The following is a 17,192-nucleotide window of genomic DNA, read 5'->3' as shown; positions in this document are numbered from 1 at the left end:
GCATTTTGGGGCTTCCTGAGCAAGAGAGGCTCATTGGGAAGTTACAGACTGCCCTTTCTCCATATACGTCAGAATTGAGAGTCGTCATCACTCTTTGGTGGTTGGGCAAAGATTTGAACTCCCTGTGCAGCAATTCTGGCTTGGAAGAAGAAAGGAAAACCTGAACCAGTCTGAATCTGTTGCTATAGGGAAAGTTGGCTCTGTCTGTCTTTGCAGGGAAGTGCTGCTTTCCATGATGGTTTTTTTGGTAGCAGGCTTTTTCTTGGAAGGATCCACAGACTTCCTCTTAGCTTGTTCAGTTGGCTGTGCCAACTGGACTGGAGGAGCGAGGAGAAGTATTTCAGGATCTGCTGTTGGTACAAGTCGTACCATGAATGCTTGCAGCGGAATGCCCTGGCAAGCTGACAAGGATTAGGGCTTTTTTTCCTCTTCTATATATATTTTGGTCCTCAAAAGGAGTGAGGAAAAACTGGGTTGAGTGTTAAATGGCAGGTGCCAGTTGGGTGAGGGGTCTGAAAAATCAAGGAACTGGGTTTTCTGATTTTTTCATGTGTTGGGATTTTAGAGCAAGGTTCCATATTAACACAGGAATGCTGGGGTGCATAATGGCTTCTCTGGCAGAAAACGTGGCTGTAAATAATTGGTATGTATGTTAACACAGTATATTCCACCCTTATCCAGAATGAGATGAGTCACTGTTTTATAGAAGATTATTTTCCCAGTTCAGGAGATCATGCTCTTCTTTCGGAGCCATTCTGCTTAGCAGGCATGAGGAGTTTGAAGAGTTTACCCGGTGTTGATCTGTGGGATGACATTTTGGATACATTAAGCAGCTGCTGTGTTTCTGCAGCCATCTGAGATAGCCATGTGCAGTATGGCATGAGAGCAGGCCGGATCGCTGTGCCTCTCGAATGGGATTAATCCTGAGGAGCCCAGGGAGCGGTGGGAAGCCAGGGCAGTGTGTGTGGCACTGGAAATCATATGCAGCTCTTGGTCTTCATCTGTGCTGGGCCAAATGGCACCAACTGCTCCCCAGATAACAACACAACCAATTTGATTTTATTTATTGTCTTTTAGTTTCCATTTTCACAGGTGACCCTTTACTCGGGAGCGAGCTGGAATCCCCACAACCGTTCATCTCCGTGTCTTTTAACACTGGAAATGGTGTTCCAGGAGCTGTGTATTTTTCCTCCCCATAGTTGAACATGGGACAATAACATCTGGAGAGGGCAGATGCTGGTGTGTAGGCACTTGGTGACAAGCCTTGTCTTGCAAGTACCCTCTGCTCCTGTGTGGGCTGTGGGCATGTCCATGGATGGGCACAGAACATGACCAAGGCTCCACAGAGTTGATGCAGAGACACCAGGCTTCTTGGAATGGGCCAGTGTGCCCTGGCAGGGAGGTATGACAGGAAACCTTGGCTTTGCCTTGGCTGGTATAAGGGGTAAAAGTCCACACAGCAACTTTCTTGTGTGTAGTCTTAAACCAGATTTGTTTTGGGGAAGGAAAGGTGATCCTGCAGTGTATGCAGCAGGCCTTGTGAAATTTTGGGATATCCCTGAAGCCATTAGTTCAGGAGTGCTCCAGCCACCCAGGACTGCCAAAAGGGCTTTCCTGATGTGCCTCAGTTTTGGATGCCTGGAGAAAGCATGTGGGGGAGCTTTTGGAGAGAGACAAATGTTCCTTCTCCTCCTCTTAAGTGAGGCAGTGCTGTTGTGTTAAAGCTTCTGGTGGTCCCATCCATGAATAATTCAGGCTCTGTGTATGGGGATCTTCAATATGCAAGTTTTAAATCAAGCATCTGCTCTCATTTAAATTGCAGTTGGCTTGGAAGAAGGTGGCTGAGGGGTTGTGCAGGGCAGCTGAGACCTGCCCTTGTGTGGGAATGCGCAGCCGGAGCATCCCGAGGATGCACATGGGCACCTGGCCAGACCTCACCAGGACCTGGGAGTCCTTGAGCTGAGCCACATGGTGAGCTAAACATCCTGCTCGAGGCTGTCCCACACCTCTGACTTGGAAAGACTCAGTCCTGCTGCTGGCAGATGTTGCTGAGGGCATGGGAGCTCCATCTTCCCCACCCAGACATGCAGCTCTTCCCATCAAGTCGCGATGGTTTTTCTTCCTTTCCACCTATCTCACAAGGGGAATATATCAGCTGGCTGTGGACATGTTTTTCTAGGTGCTTGGTGGCAGGTTTGCTCCTACAAACCCTCCAGTTTCTCTCTTTAACGGGTCCTAGTTTGCCTACTGTCCCACTCTGGCTCTCATTATCTGTGAAGGGGTTGTTGAAACCTCTCACAAATCCTGGCGTTGGTGTAGTGGACTGATGACGAGATGGAGTCAGATTACAAGATGGAATCTGCTTCGCCATTGTCTCCAGCACAGAGTTAAAAAGCCTTGATGCCACAGCTGGGCTGCTGCAGGAGCCGATCTACTTGAAAAAGGTCCAGGAGGCACCTAGCAAGGCAGCAGAGGCAGGCAGAGGAGCAAAAGGATAAAAAGTTGTTACAGTCAAAAAATGCGTGAAGGACTTTCCCAAATGAGGTGTGCCAGGCAGATCTTGCTTGGAGACTGGGGAACAAGCCAGTGGATGCTCAGGGCTCATCTTGTTACCAGATGATCTTTGCTGGGTACTGGTGAACTGGCCAGTGGGCCTCCAGGGTATTTAGGGCCATGTCCAGGGACTGCTGGGGGGCTGTTTGAGCACTGCTGTGGGAGGAGCTGCCGCTCTGTTACCCTGCTGGTTATCCTGCCTCTGAGGATACAAGGTGACCAGGGAAGAAGCCCAGCAGAGACCTACCAGCTTGCAAGCCAGCAGCACTTCATGGTGGTGGTAACTCCTGTCCTGTGCTTTTAACAGTTACCCTTAGCTTTTCCCACCTTTCCATCTTCCTTCTTTTTCTCTGCTCTTTTGGGTTACAAAATAAAGTTGAATTATCATTTGGGGATCCAGCATCTGGCCTTGTTTGTGCCTTAATCTCGCTTATGGGAATGGTTTTAGAACCTGGTCCCCCTCTGCACCTAAGAGGATTGGAACAGTTGGCTATAAATAATTCACTTCAACACCAGTGGTTTTCTGTATTACTCTCTCTCAAAAGCATTTTATTGTCTGTCTGTACCTGTGGGGGTTGGATACTCTTTTTAGAACTTATTTTTGGAGACAATTTCCCACCAAACCATCTCAGCCAGAGGAAATAAACAGCCACAGCAAGGCCATCATTTGTCTTGGTTCCAGTTCCAAAAGACAGTGAGAGTGAGTTTTCCAGCCTGGTTATGTTGTTTGGCTCTGTGGTACCTAGGGAACAGTATTTGCAGATGGGAGCAATTCTTAGTGTGCCCTTGCTGGGAAGTTGGTGAGGGCTGGCTCAAAGTCACTGCTGTTGTTTTGAGCCCTCAGTGCAGGAGGCATGGCTGTGGGAAGTCAGGCTGGATTTTCTGGATGTTGCAGAACAGCCATCATTCCTCTTGGAGCCACCTTCTGCTGTTCAGCTGATGGAGAAACAGGAAAGTTTGAAGAGCAGGGGAGGGTTGTGCTGCTCTGCAGAGCTGGTCAGTGGGTTAGTGGGGTGGGAGAGTCTTCTTTTGCCTCCTGAAAAGTTTGTACTTGCCTGTTTCCCAGTGATTTGGCTTCAGGAAAGTAAAGATAAAGGCAAAATCCATTTAGATATCATCAGGCCTGCTCTTAGAAGTTCCAGGGGTAGCTCAGGATACCTCATTTGATTCTCTCTCCACAGAGAGATGCTCTCAGCTTAATCATCAAGTTGGACTTGATGATTTTAGAGGTCTTTTCCAACCTGAAGGATTCTATGATTCCTTGATACCCAGCTAGGAGACAATCCCTGTTTTCAGCCCATCTCATGCTCAGCTGGCTGTGGTGTAGGTATAACATAGCAGGAGATGTTTTCCTAGGTCCCAATGACCCACACGTGCTGGAGCAAGCTGCAGGTGCCCCACATTGCTGCAGGATTTGATCTGCTCATACCTTCCTTACATCCTGTGTGAGTCTGCTGAGGAATTGGCCGGTGAATGAGTAACACGGCTGTAGCTGGGAGGGAGCGATGCATTTATCAGACTGGTAATGAACCAGAGGTCTAATCTTGGGTTGTCTTGTTCTTCTGGACTCGGACCTGCCCCGAGCAGAGCTCTGTGTGGGTGGCTGGAAGTCGGGCAAACCCTGGGCACCCAGCTTTGTGTGTCAGCAGATCTCACACCGCTCCACTTCCCCGAAGTAGTTCGGCGTTTGTGGCAAAGGGCTCAGGTGAAGACTAACCTGCCCCACTTCATAATTAACACTGGCATTTGCTTTACTTCATTTAATTATGCATAACTCACATGCAATTAAAAATGCTTTTTCCCTTCAGCAAATTAGGAATCTCTGGAATAAACCAGCCAGGTGGGAACTATTTGGAAAATGCAGCAAACGACGAACTCAGTGTAGGGGGAGGGTTTTTCGGTCAGGGTTATTTTTGCGCTGACGGCAACGTCATCGCTGTATAAAAGTCTGTTGTAAAGAGCTTGCTGCAGGTGTGGATGTGAAGAGTGAAAGGTGTGAAGGCTTCGAGCAAGAGCATTTGTGTTTGCAGCTAGGACAGGCTGAGTAGGTCGTGTTGGGCAAAGCAATCTCGGGAGCGGCTGGAAATTCCAGTGGATAAAGTTAATAGCAGTTCCAATGGATGTGGAAATGGAAATAAAATAGCACCCTATAACATTGCAGCTGCTTTCCCTGGCGTGGCCCCTGCCTCGCTGTGAGTAACTGCCTTTGTAAAGCTGAGTGGTGCTCTTATCTTTAAAATCCATGTTTTTTTCTGAGTGTAGCAGTTGTGTCAGGTTCCTGACAACTGCAGAGCTCTCGGACACGACCTGTGTCAATTAGCAGCTTCTTGGACCTTAAAAAAAAGAGGGAAGAAGTGAAAATAAATCTCATTTTTAATTGCCTCAGTACAGCAGAGCCTTGGGTGTTGGAATATTTTAGCACCTGCCCAGCTCAACAGTTGCTTATTGTTCCCGGTTTTTGCGGCAGAGCCTGAAATGCTGGCGCGCAGCTGCAGGCGGGCAGGGATCGCACGAGGGGTTGGGACCAGCCAGCAGGAAACCTGAGAGATGCCAGGAGAGATTTCTGGGCTTGCTGAGAAAAGTTGAGGATCATTCAGCGTGAAAGTGTTTGCAGGTGAAAGGAGCTGTGCTTCAGTGCCAGATTTCAGGCTGCTCGGCTCTGAAAAGTTTGTTGTGTGAGCTGTGCATTCACAGTCTCGTAGGCTGGATCACCAAAGGCAGTGCTGGAGCCTCCCAGTTCTTCCAGCTCCTTTTTGCCAGGGAGGAGGAAGAGGATGAGCCAGATTCTGTTTCTGTGTGTCAGCAGCAAGGTGCTGCCCAATGCCAATGTCAAACCCTCCGCAGCAGAGCTTGGCGTGCACATGCTTTGTGCCTGCTGTTGATGTTTAAATTGAAAAATAAAACCCCTCAACTTTAACTTGATAACCTGGAGCTGGATTGAGTTGGCCATGCTGCTGTAGGGGAGAGCAGAGGGCTGTGCTCAGGATGTCCCTGAGAAGGTGGACTTCTCCAGGGTTCCTCCTCTCCCTGGATATGATCCAGAGTGGTTATGGCCACTGGCTTCAGAGGGCTCTGGGTCCTTCCCTTTTTGCCATCTTCTCTATTTAATGTCAGCAGTTGCAGTTTGTGGGTGGGAGCCAAACGATGCATGAGAACCCCTGTTTTTATTCTTGATCTTGACAAAAACACATCCCCTTTCCCCGTCCCCTTTGAGCAGCTCCAAAGGCTGTTTAGTTTGTTGGTGTTTGGTAACTGAGGAGTACACTTCACCACCAGCTCAGGAGAACTTCAACAATCTCATTTAAGGGGAAAAGAAAAAAATTCATGTTTTTTCATAAGCTTTAAATCCCCTGTGCTTTGTTTTATTTTTATTTTTTTAAGACACATTTCTGCCTGAAGTGTTAAAAACACACCCTTGGAGCTGCTGCAGCAAAGCTGATCCTGGGGCATAGTAAAAGGTTTAATGTATTTTTGTAGGATCCCTTTACAATTCCCACAAGAGAATCCTGCTAAGGAAAACAGAGCTACAAAGAAAGTTTTACATTTGTTTAAAAAAAGCAAAACCAAGCCCACTCTCCAGGTATTACCAACTGCATCATATTTAATGGGTGAAAGATACTTGAGCCCGATGTGACTTGTCAGTGCAGTTGCTATCACTGGATAATGTGCCTTTGCAGCCTGCCAGGTCTGTGTCAGAGACATGCAACTACATGTGGCTGCTTTCTTTCCTCCCCCATCCTGGAAAAATAAATCCCCACTGTCTAGCCATGGAGGAGTAGGCATTTTTTCCCCAACATATAATCTTTGGTATTCCTATGGAAGATGCTAAAAATAAACAGTGGTGCAGGTACCAGAAGGGAGCTCTGCCTCATTTTGGAGGCACAGGGGGACTTATGGGCCACATTTGGGGATTTTCCAAGCTTTGGCTCTTTCTGGATAGCCTGACACATGTGGCATGACGCGGAAGACTCAAACCTGCAGCCTAGTTCACTTTGCCCTGGTGTAGGGACAGCCCCACCACATGTGGTTGGACAGGAGAGGGCCGTGAGGCCTTCCAGGTGACATGGTGGCAGTGCTGAGGAGGGGGACAGCAGGGTGGCCTGTTGGGCTTGGGGGGGTGGCAGTGATCCTGCTCCAGGAGATGCACCGTGCCCAGCAGCCGAGCTAAGGGGCTGTGCCTGAGATGTCTCAGTCCAGGACCATCTGTCCTCCCCTCATGGATCCTTTTGGAAAATGGGCAGATGTTGAGCCCTGTCTTCTTAGAGTGGTTTGTGATTGCGGAGCAGGGGAAAGCAGGGGTGGTTTGCTTTCTAAAGCCTCCTTTCCCTTTGTCCACAGATCTCAGGAGCTGCACCTGAGAACTGAGGCGCATTCCTATCTCTCTGACCTGACCAAGCCATCGGACTTGGAGTTCATTGAAACCAAGAGGCCACGCCTGGACCTGCTGCAGGACCCCCTGATGCGGCACTCGCCTCTCCTGAACCAGAGCCAGCAGGGAGGGACAGAAGATCTCTCAAAGGTAAGAGACTAATGGCCTGGCTGCCAGCTGGTTGTGGGGTCTGGGTTTTGAGATCCCCTTGGCTTGTGCAGAGCTGCCTTTGAGCTGCTGCTGAATGCAGTGTAGATGGTGGTTCCCGATGCACTGAGCAGTGCTTGGTGGTGTTGGATAATATTCCCTGAGATGGGGTGACCACTTAAGGAAAACAGAAGCATATCAGCTTTCCTCATAACTGTTACAGTCATAGGCTTTTTTTTACTAGGCTATTAGATGCACCAGAACAATTTGGAAGCTCCTGTAGGCTGAATTAAGGATGGCCATGTCTGGCTTTTCTGGATACTCTGCCTTGATTTGATTTTTACTTGACATTTCTCATTTATCACATCTCTTTATTTAATATCAGTGTTTGAAGGGCTGGAATAGGTTTCTGGTGGTTCTTTAATATAATCTTCCCCAGGAAAGCCTCCCTAGTCCCAGTCTCATTTAACAAAGCAAATCATTTACTTACGATCGTCCCCTCTGCACATGGAATAAATGTTGCAAAGAGAAATCCCTTGCTTGTGTGCCTGTTTGGATTTACTTTCATGCTCTGTTGGGGTAAATTGTATTTGATTTTACCTTGAGTTTGGACACGCTCCTGGTTGGCAGGAAAGTCGTGCTGGATAAATGTGCTGGGGACAGCTCTCTTGATGCCAGTGCTGAGGGTTAGTGCAGCTGCAGGCTGGGCTTGGGAATTGCCTGAGCCTGCAATGAAATGAAAGGGAAGTTGCATCCGTACCCAGGGTGATGGGGATGGTTTTCTGTATCCCTGTGGGAGCTGACTGAAATAATATACAGGCAAGAAAGCTCTTCCTTGGAAATGCCAGGATATGTAGACATCTCTTATCCATAAGGTACTGGTGGGCTTTACCTGAGATCCCTCTGAGCTATCTTTAATGAGAAGGATATTTAACTTTGGAGTACTTCAGATGCCAAGGGAGGCCTGAAGGCTCTGAAGAGTAGAGTGCCCTCGGGGCATGTTGGTTGAGTGGCTGATGGGAAAAATACACAGTTGTCCCCGAAACAAAAAATACCTCTCTCCAAAGATGTGAGGAAACCAGGATGACTTTTGTGTCTGCACATTATTCTCACCAGCAGTTCTTTTACCTCTCACCAGAAAACCACAGATCATCTCAGCTATTTGTTTCTAATAGGCAAGGCTGCTCTTGAGGCATTAGTTGGTGAGTTTAGGGGCTGCATTTTCTTCTTGGTTTATGACACATTTCCACGAATTACATGCATTTTATGGGGCTTAAAACATTTGTTAATGAAAGAGGAAGAGAGAGAGAGAGAGAGAGATGAGATACAATTCAGCAAGACAAGATTATACTTTTAGTGGAGTCATTTGTAATTTTAGAGTCTGAAAAGAAGAAAAAAATGTGGTGTCTTTGACTGGTAAGAGCCTGACTGGAGCTGGGATTAGTTGCTCTAAACTAGCAGGAGCTGTTTCCAGAGTGGGTTTGATGGAGCTCACTGCAAGACTGGATGATCTCAGTGCTGTTCCAGTGGTTGGGAGCAGAAGGCAAGTCTGGGGCACGCAGTATATCTGCCTTTGCAGCTTGGGAAATTGGGTTAATAGCAATCTTTTGGCATTAGTTGTTCTCAGACTAGCGTATAAACTGCTGGTGGACATTAAGGTCATGGACAAGCTCCTGTAGCTGATGTGTACACTGCTGTGAGGCTCAGCATGTTGGAGGAGCTGTTCTGGGTGTGCTGGTCCAGGGGAAATGCAAAGAGCTGAGGCTGGTCTTTGGCCACAGCTCTGGACACTTGCAGATCTGGGCTGCTGACACAGGTAAAACCACTTCTCGCACCTATGCTAAGCCAACAACTGCTCAATTCGGCACTGGGCTCTGACGGTGTAACCCACCACCTGGGGCAGATGATAAAGACCTTCCCCAGAGGCTCTGTGCTGAGTGAGACATGTCCTGGAGTGGCGGCACACGTGTGTTGGCAGGATGTGTGTCCCAGAGCAGTGGCAAAAACATGGTGGCAGGACATGTGTCCCAGTGACCAGAGCTGGAGAGAGGTGTTTGCTGTTCTCTCTGTCCTGCTGACTCAGTGCCTGATGAAGTCACTCAATACTTTATCTAGGGCAGCTTTGCCAAGCGGGTGAGCTCCTTGGGTGAAACACACCATGTGAGCCCAGTATTGCTAAACACGCTGCTGGTTGTTTAGATGGAGTATCCTAGGAGTTGTTCCCTTACTCCTTACCCCATTCCACGCTGGTGCAGTCACTGCGTGGGGAGGAGCTCAGTTTACTCATTGGAGTAACAGTGCTAGGACGATTTTTCATGGTGATTTTACAGATTGAGCTAATTTTTACACGGTAAGAGCTCCACAAAGCCCTCAACAAAAAGGGAAGGGGTTTGATTACACACTCTGGGCGCCAGTCTGACTGTCCCAGGGGATGTAACTGTAATGGATGTTGCTCCCGGGCAGTGGATACGTCCTGGTCTCTGCCGGTTTCAGAGCTGTGGTGGGACTGAGATGCAGAATCGAGTCTGTGGTGGGGTATGAGTTTAGCATATCCCTGATAACCACTGATAACTGGATTTACCAACCTTCAGCCCAGGGTAGAGAAGTCGACGTCATTCCTGCACATTTCCAAGGCCTTTGACACATAATCTGTGCTCCAAACACAGATAGAGTAATTGATGTGGTAAATGCTTGTAGCAGGTTCTAGAGCTTTTTCGCTGAAGAGAAGTGGATCTCTCATGTCTTTTATTCCTCATCTACCTCTCCCAGACACGGGGTGAGCTGCACCCCTTAACCCTGCTCAGGATCACTGCAGCCTCACTCCAAGTAAGGCTTAGTCTGTAAGGAGAAGGTAATGTCTTCTCTTGGATCAGCACACTCTAGCTGGAGAAAGCAGACATGCTTTTGAGCAGCATGCCTTTCAAAAGCAGCAGCTTTCAGCTAAATCTCACTTGGCCCAGTAAAAGATTTACCTTTCCTTACGAACCTCACATTGCTCATATCCTCAAACACTGGTGTTTCTTTTCAAGTCAGGGAACAGAAGGTGGTTTTCTTGCCTGCTTTCCCCCACTTGAGCATCTATTTCCCAGCAAGAGGGATTGCTGTCATGTTGCTGAAGTATTGTGGTCCTGGGATCCTGCTGCTGGATGTGGCCAGGAGGGCTCTGGTGAGCTCAGTCTGCTGGGGAGAAATGAAATCTCCCCATGCACTCTGTGCCAGCCAGGGCTGACACTGCCCCTGGGAAGGTGCTCCCTTGAGCTGGCTGACAATAACCAGACACAGTTAAAGCAGGGCTGTTTTTTCCATCACTGCAAGCCTGGATGTGGGATTCATTGGAAAAGCTGCCGTTGATGTGGCTTTACCAGGTGTGCTCTTGGCAGAGATGCGGGAGCTTGTTCCCAGGACCCTTGGTGGCTTCTGCTTTCTTTCTTTCTGATAAAGTCACGGACCTCCATCACGTAGCAGCAGCCAGGAGTAAAGCAGGCAGCCCCAGAGCAGGCCAGCGATGCTGTGCACGATCCCTGTCCCTGCGCAGACGTGCGCAGCTGGTGCTGCCTGCGATCCTGCCCTGTGGGGACGGCGAGCGTGGCACGTCTGGTCGATCAGCGCCTGCTCTCCCCTCTCCAGAGCTGGAGCTTCATCCTGCCTCTCCCCTTTCCATCTCTTCTTATTCCTGTTGTGCTTCCACTTGTTCTTCTCCCCATTTTTAGGACTGCTCTTCTACCACATATGTGGTTTGCTGCTCCTTCCTATAGGATGTGAGTCAGTCGTGATCTGCATTTAGTCCCCTTTGCAAGAGCTGGCTGGCTGCACTTATGTGTAGCTTATTGCTCCGACAGGAATTCACTTACAGGAGCCATGTAATCCCACGGGTACAGGGCTGGGTGGAGGCTTAGGAAACCTGAACCTTGCTGCCATCTGCCCTGGCAGGCTGCTGGTCACCGGGTAAGTCTCTTCCCCTTTCTGTATCTCAGATTTCCCCATCTGTACAAGGGACAATGCCACTTCCCTCTTTTGTAAAATGATTAACAACTATGGATGGAAAAAGGCAATTAAGAAGCCATGTGTTGTTAGGACTTGGACTCTGCTTTACATTGTGGAAAGGTTTTAATTTCTTCCCTTTCTGCATGAGTGTTTTTGTTGTGTTCTGGACTGAAAAATGGAATAAGAAAAGGGAGAGGGGGGAGTTTTGGAAAAGGCAGCACCAAGGCCAGGAAATATGTATGGCAAAGCAGAAATTAGGGCAAAGGGTATTTTGTTTTGATGCATATTAATGTAGATTTAAAAGCAATTAATTGAAAAAGGAGGAATTAACACGTTTGAAATGCCTTTTTAATGATGCATTGAAGCCAGCAGCGTACATGCCAAATTTCACACTGGCTACCCGTTCCAGAGCCCAATTTACAGTGAACTCCTGGAAGACAGGCTGTGGGATGGAAAGGCTCTTGGCTAGCCTGCTAACTCCTGCCCCGGCCTCAGGCTGGCAGGGCACCGAGGACAGCCGAAAGGCCTTTTGGGAGCCCTGCTTCCTCCTCGCAGCGCCGGCTGGGCCTTGGCAGGGCTGGGCCCTGGTCGCTGCTCCATCCCTTGCCGAATGTTCTAGGAGAGAGGAGTGGGAGATGGGGGTCTCTGGCAGCAGGGTTTGCCCTGGTACAGGGCAGAGGGGCAGTGCCACAGCTCCCGGCACAGATAGCTGGGCTGGCTGGTAAATCACCAGTCCTGTTTCTGCTCTGTGGCTTTGTTATGGGAACATTGATCTGTTGCTGGGATTAACCTCTCAGAGTTTCCAGTGGGTTGGTCTCACAGTTATTAATGAAACTGGCTGGAACTTGTGTTGACCTTGGCAAAAGCCCCAGTTGGCTTGGAGGTAACTGGCAAAAGCATAATCTCTAATTGAGTAATCCAGGGCTGGGGGAGGGGAGCAGAGGGGGTGGACACGCAGCAGTGCTTTGAACTGGGAGAGCTCAGAGCTCCGACGGGATGCGTGGGAGTGGAGGGCTCAGAACGGCACTGAGCACAGCGGCCGCCGAGGGAATTAGCAAGCAAAAGCGAGGCGGCATCTCAGATCCGGCACCCCAGGCTCCCTCTTGTAGAAAACAGCCCAGAATTCCAGCACCTCCCCGTGATTTATTGCTGTGGAACAATAGCACAGAGGGGCTGGAGAATGGAACGAGCTGTGAGCGTCGGCCGTCCCTGGACGCGTGTCCTCCTGTAGCCTCTTGTGTTTGCAGTGTGGATCACGCTGGGCTCTCCCTTCCCCACTGGGGGTTGTTTTTCACTTGGGAAAAAGAGTTCTGGGCTTGTTTCTTGGGCTTTTGGTGATCGTCTGCAAGCAGGGACCCAGCAATAGCTGGGCTGTCTTCCCTGGCCGTGCACCTCTGCCATGGGAGAGGGAGGTGCTTACTTGGCCAACTGTGGCCGTGCCCAAATCTTTTGGGGAAGGGGTGCCTGTCAGCAAGCGCTGCAGGACACCCAGGCAGAGGGATCCTGAGGAGCTGCAGTAGCACTGATGGACAGGGGACACACCCATGCTGCCAGCATCCTGTTGCTCCCTCCCAGTGAGACCTCTGCCAGTGTGCGGCTTGACCAACCCTGTGGAAGATGAAATACCTCGAACACGTTGCCATGAAAAGAACAATTCTTGCTCCGAGGACTGTGGGTTGTTCGATGCAAAGCCTGCACACGCTGCGTGGTTCCCAACTGCTTCTTGGAGGAGCAGACTTCAGTGGAAATGGCTCTAACCTCAGGTCTGAGCAATGAAATGAAACCATTTTAGTGGGTACAAACACACCTACCTCTTTCCTGCTTTTGTCCTCCTTCCCCTGCGGAGAATGGCAGTTCTTGTTAACTCTCTGTGCAGCCATGACTGGGAGGCAGCTGGGCTCTCCCTGAGAAGCTGAGCCAGTGGAGTTGAGTGCCCATCAGGAGCGAGTGGAGTAGGGTTGTCAAGTCCAGGAGCTGTAGGAGGATCCTCCTCCAGTGTGTTCGACGTCCACCCATCTGCCGTGGGCTTGCTCTTGCTGTCGACTTGTGCCTGATAAAAATCTGTTTGCAAGAAATGGTTCGGTGGGGTAGGGAATTTACGTTAGGGCAGCAATGATTCAAAGCTATTTCTGGGAAGATGAGGGAGATGTTGGCATTCTCTGTCATTCCAAACATATTTAAAAGCTGAAATATTTGCATTGTTCACGTTGTCACAGCGCAAACACTTCTGGCTGGATTTCTCCCACCCCCTGCTTTCCTCCCTGCTCTGAAGATCATTTTCAAATTGTGTGAGGATGAGTGTGAGTGTATTGGCCCCTGCTCACCTGTGTGTGAACACACACCTTTGGGAGTGTGTGCCTGCCATATGCAAGCAGAGTGGATCTCCTGCCATGCCCAGCAGTCCATTCCATCGCCCGCTGTGCAGTGGCTGTGCCAGGGTGGCTGTGAGGGGTTGTCAGCAGCCTGTGCTGTGCACCAGCGTGGGACGGGAAGCCAAGGGAACAAACAGCCCGAGGAGTGTTGTATCTGGAATCTCTATCCTGTGCACGGGCTCATGCTGGTTTCATTTGAAAAACAGATGCTTTTGGGTGTTGCATAGTCCTTGTGAGATGTTCGGCTCCTCCAGCCAGCCCTTTTTGCAAGACAACTAGTTTTATTCCATTTCTCACCTGAAGTTCCTATGGGCAAAGAACTGAAGTATGGCCTGAGAGACCTGGATATGTCAGGGAAAGCCCTCATGGGCTGCGGAAACATTTCAGAAGCAGCATGTAAAAACCCTTGACCCTTCCCCGAGCCACCTGCAGCCTGGCTCTTCCCTGCCCTGGCTGCTCCAGCCTGTGCTGGTCCCTAAGCTACAGACAGCAGGGCTGAGCCTCAGTGCAGCTGGAAAATGAACAGGAGAACTGACAGTGCCTCAAGCACAGGTTGTTTCGCACTTCTTCGGCTCATTTGTGGTGATCGACATCCAAAACAACCTTTTAAATTGCCTTTCAAGCCACAGCAGTGGTGAAGGGCGATGTGATAAGGCTGACTGCTTCTTGGGAGCCTGCTTCATCATTTACATAATTGGACTTTTCTCTTCCACTCTGTCAATATTACAAGGCTCGCGCAGTGCGACATCTCACCTGATCTGCTGGAGGGAAAGAAAGTCCCTTGACTTTGTGTGCCTCACCCCTGTAATTGGAAGAAATATTGCCAGCTCTTTCTGCTTGCAACAGGGCAGCCTGGTGAGCTGGGTGTGCTGTGTGGGTTCAGGGAGACTTTTCTTCTCCATTTCTGAAGTGTTTATACATGTTACGTGTATCTATTTTATCTTCCATAGCAAGGATTCTAATGTGCCCCTGTTATGTCCTGGACATGCAGGAGAGAGCAGAGCTAGTTTGCTACTTTGTCAGTCCTCAAGTGGGATTTAAGAAATAGGGTTGGTATGGCAGGAACTGGTACTGGTCTCCTCTGCATTGCTCCAGAGCACAGGTAAGGTGCGGGGTGAGGAGGGCTGTGCCAGCCACCGCTGCTGCGTGTGCTCAACCCATTTAGTACACTTGTATGAAAAAAGAACCCCTCACCTGGAATAAAGTTCTAGGGAAGAATTCAGTCCTGCTACTAACAGGGATGTCCTGGCTGTTTTCTTCTCCTCCTGCAATTTCAGCCTTATCCGGTTTTCTTCTCTTTCCCTGATTTTCTAGGAAGGGGTGTGGGTGCTGCTGGACATCTTGCAGATGAGCTCGGCTACCCTCCTTCTTCAGCAACTGTGCACACCCCTTCTCTCCAAGGGTCTTCCTGGGGAGGGCAAGAGGTTTGGTGGGAGCAGCTCAGGCATCTTCTCCATGAACATACAGCACTGAGCACATTTTTGGTGCTGTACTTTTCCATGGTTAGGAAATGCAGCCTGTCTACTGTTCTGACTCACACAAGGAAAGCCAGTGAGTTGTGACACCCATCAGATTGATCCTGGGTGCCGTGTTTTGAGGAGGAGGGTATTTCATGCTAATACCTTCCTTCCCAGTGTGAGGTGGAAGCCTTGGAGGAGATGCAACAGCAATCGATGGTGTTTGCCTGCTGCTGCTGGAGGGGATGGAGTGGGGGAGTGATTTCAGAGATGGATTTGGCAGAGATGAGTTGCTGCTCTTTGTGCCTGTGGTGATGGAGCTGTAATAACATATTGAACATGGCAACAGCCCTTGCTAAAGCTCTGTGACTTCACGTTCGTGCTTCGTGGAGCCTCATCTCTTAACAACACCCTTAGCATCGATAACAAGAGAGGAGCTGTCGAGTGCCAAAGGGCCTAGTTAAAATCACTCGCTGAAAACCTCCTTTCTTTTTGGACCCAAACTTGCTTTTTAAACAGAAAAACTCTTTGGCTGTGTTTTAGGCAGAGAACATTCAGAGGGTTTTTTGGCTCTGCAGCTTCGTGCTGCATGGGGGGGCCGGGGGGCGATGGACGCTGGTGTGTGTCAGGAATGCTGGCTGTGTGCTCGGCAAGCGGAGAGGGGTTGTTTTAGGACAAGCTGACAGGCCCTTGGCTTGTTCTGCTGCTCTCGAAAAATGTAATTCTAATTCTTGGCACCTTTTTCCAGGAGGATAAAGAGCGAGAGCGCAGTGGAGCCTGTTCCCTCTGCCCTTGGAAATGGGCTTTTACCCAGCAGCAGAGCTGGCTCAGGGTGGGAGCAATGTGCTCTCTCCTACCCCCAGTTTGGTGGATCAAAAGCAGAAATTAGTGGGGGAGAAGTAGCATGGGGTTAAATGACCTGAACCACCTCCTCACAGTCTTGACCTCGATCTGGTTTGGTCATCTCAGCTCTCTGACAGAGTATCTTCTGCAGGTGCCAGCATTCCGCCCGGGTTCTGCTCACCTTCATCCTGGCTGAGGGCTGGCAGTCTCTTTAACCCTGTACCTTTTCCTGTGAGGAAACTGTTCTGTGGTGCTCTGTCCTCTGGCAGTGCCAAGCAGCAGAGGAGGAGATGGGCCATGGGTGTGGGGTTTCCCAGTCCTCTGCTGCAACCCAAGGGGTTCTCCCCAAGCTGCAGAGCCCACAGGATCCTGCTCCAGCACATGCCTGCTAACCCCTGTATCCTCGCCTGTGCCTGCACAGTAACGCTTCCTTGGCTTGCCTTCGAGCAGCCTGCTCTGGTCACTGCCCAAACAGGGTCTGATTTCTTTCCTCCCTGTGCTGTTCCCTGAGGAGCAGCAGTGATTGTTTCTGCCTTCTGATCTCCACTTTGGATGCTGTCATTCCTGTGGCTGCTTAAGAAAGAACCATTGCCTGGTGCAGGTCAAGCTGTCCCACGTGGTTACGCGACCGAACCAAGCACAGGCTTTTATTTCAGGTTGGTTTTCAGGTCTGTGCTATTTTATCTTGTGCCAGCCATCTCAGGTATGATGTAGAGCACATTGCCTGTAGCAGTTAATGTGTTTCTGCCTCGGCAGCAGAGTGAGTGGCAGATGTAAACACAGGAATGTTACAGTCTTTCAAACACTAAAAACTCCCAAAGAATAGGTGGGTGTGTGTATATAAGTATATGCAGTGCATTATATTAATGGAGAGAGATTTGTAAATTCATGCATTCATGAATGTTTCATGTGTATATACTTTTTTATAGGTTTTTAAGTAATTGGTAAGCCTACATTTTTATATATATACACATACATATATATGCTGCCTCATATACTTGTAAGCTGTGTTTTTTCAAAGGCTTCTTCTAGCCTTGTGCAGTGATCCTGCCTTCAGCAGACACAAGGAGAAGGGCTCCAGTCTCAAGCAAAGCTAAATATTGATTTGAGTCAATCTGGGTGCACTTGGAGACATCACTAGTGTTCATGAATGCAGCATAATCGCTGATTGGAGTGGGGAAATTTCATCATAAAGGCCCCAAAAGGGAGGTTTATTATTGCTTTCTTCCAAATGCCTGAATTTTATTAGCTTCAGTCATTCTTGGCAGGGCAGTGGAATGGGATTTTATAGTTAGCAAAGGAAAAGTAAACACAGTAATCATTTCACAGCCCTGTGCCTGCCAAACCAAGATGGAAATTCCAGCCTTGGTGGGAAGCTGCTGCTTTACTAACAGATAATAACAAATTCACTGTGGGCTTATTCTTGCTATGAGAGTTGAGATGTTCAGGTTTTTCTGTAACACCCTG

The 17,192-nt window shown here is 49.2% G+C and overlaps 1 protein-coding gene and 1 long non-coding RNA gene across 14 annotated transcripts in view; one reads left to right on the top strand and one right to left on the bottom strand.

Moving 5' to 3' along the window:
* NCOR2 (nuclear receptor corepressor 2) overlaps positions 1–17,192 on the top strand; it is a 240,771-nt gene that overhangs the window by 88,628 nt on the left and 134,951 nt on the right. For all 12 annotated transcript variants that reach the window (XM_064675181.1, XM_064675179.1, XM_064675178.1 and 9 more), the window contains exon 4: positions 6,892–7,072. In XM_064675181.1, coding sequence (XP_064531251.1) covers positions 6,892–7,072 — 181 coding nt within the window. The remainder of the gene's footprint in view (positions 1–6,891; positions 7,073–17,192) is intronic.
* LOC135424194 (uncharacterized) lies at positions 11,380–15,401 on the bottom strand. Of its 2 annotated transcripts, none has more exons than XR_010435106.1 (4): positions 15,048–15,401; positions 14,620–14,833; positions 12,865–13,114; positions 11,380–11,668 (listed from the first exon to the last, which is right to left on the bottom strand). It is a non-coding gene; the product is annotated as an uncharacterized LOC135424194 (long non-coding RNA). The 2 variants fall into 2 exon arrangements; XR_010435107.1 differs by lacking the exon at positions 11,380–11,668 and adding an exon at positions 11,675–12,661.

This window comes from Pseudopipra pipra, chromosome 18, assembly GCF_036250125.1.
Source record: "Pseudopipra pipra isolate bDixPip1 chromosome 18, bDixPip1.hap1, whole genome shotgun sequence".
NCBI classification, from domain to species: Eukaryota; Metazoa; Chordata; class Aves; order Passeriformes; family Pipridae; genus Pseudopipra; species Pseudopipra pipra.
The sequence above is the reverse complement of the archived record's forward strand: the minus strand, read 5'-3'. Positions and strand labels throughout refer to the sequence as shown.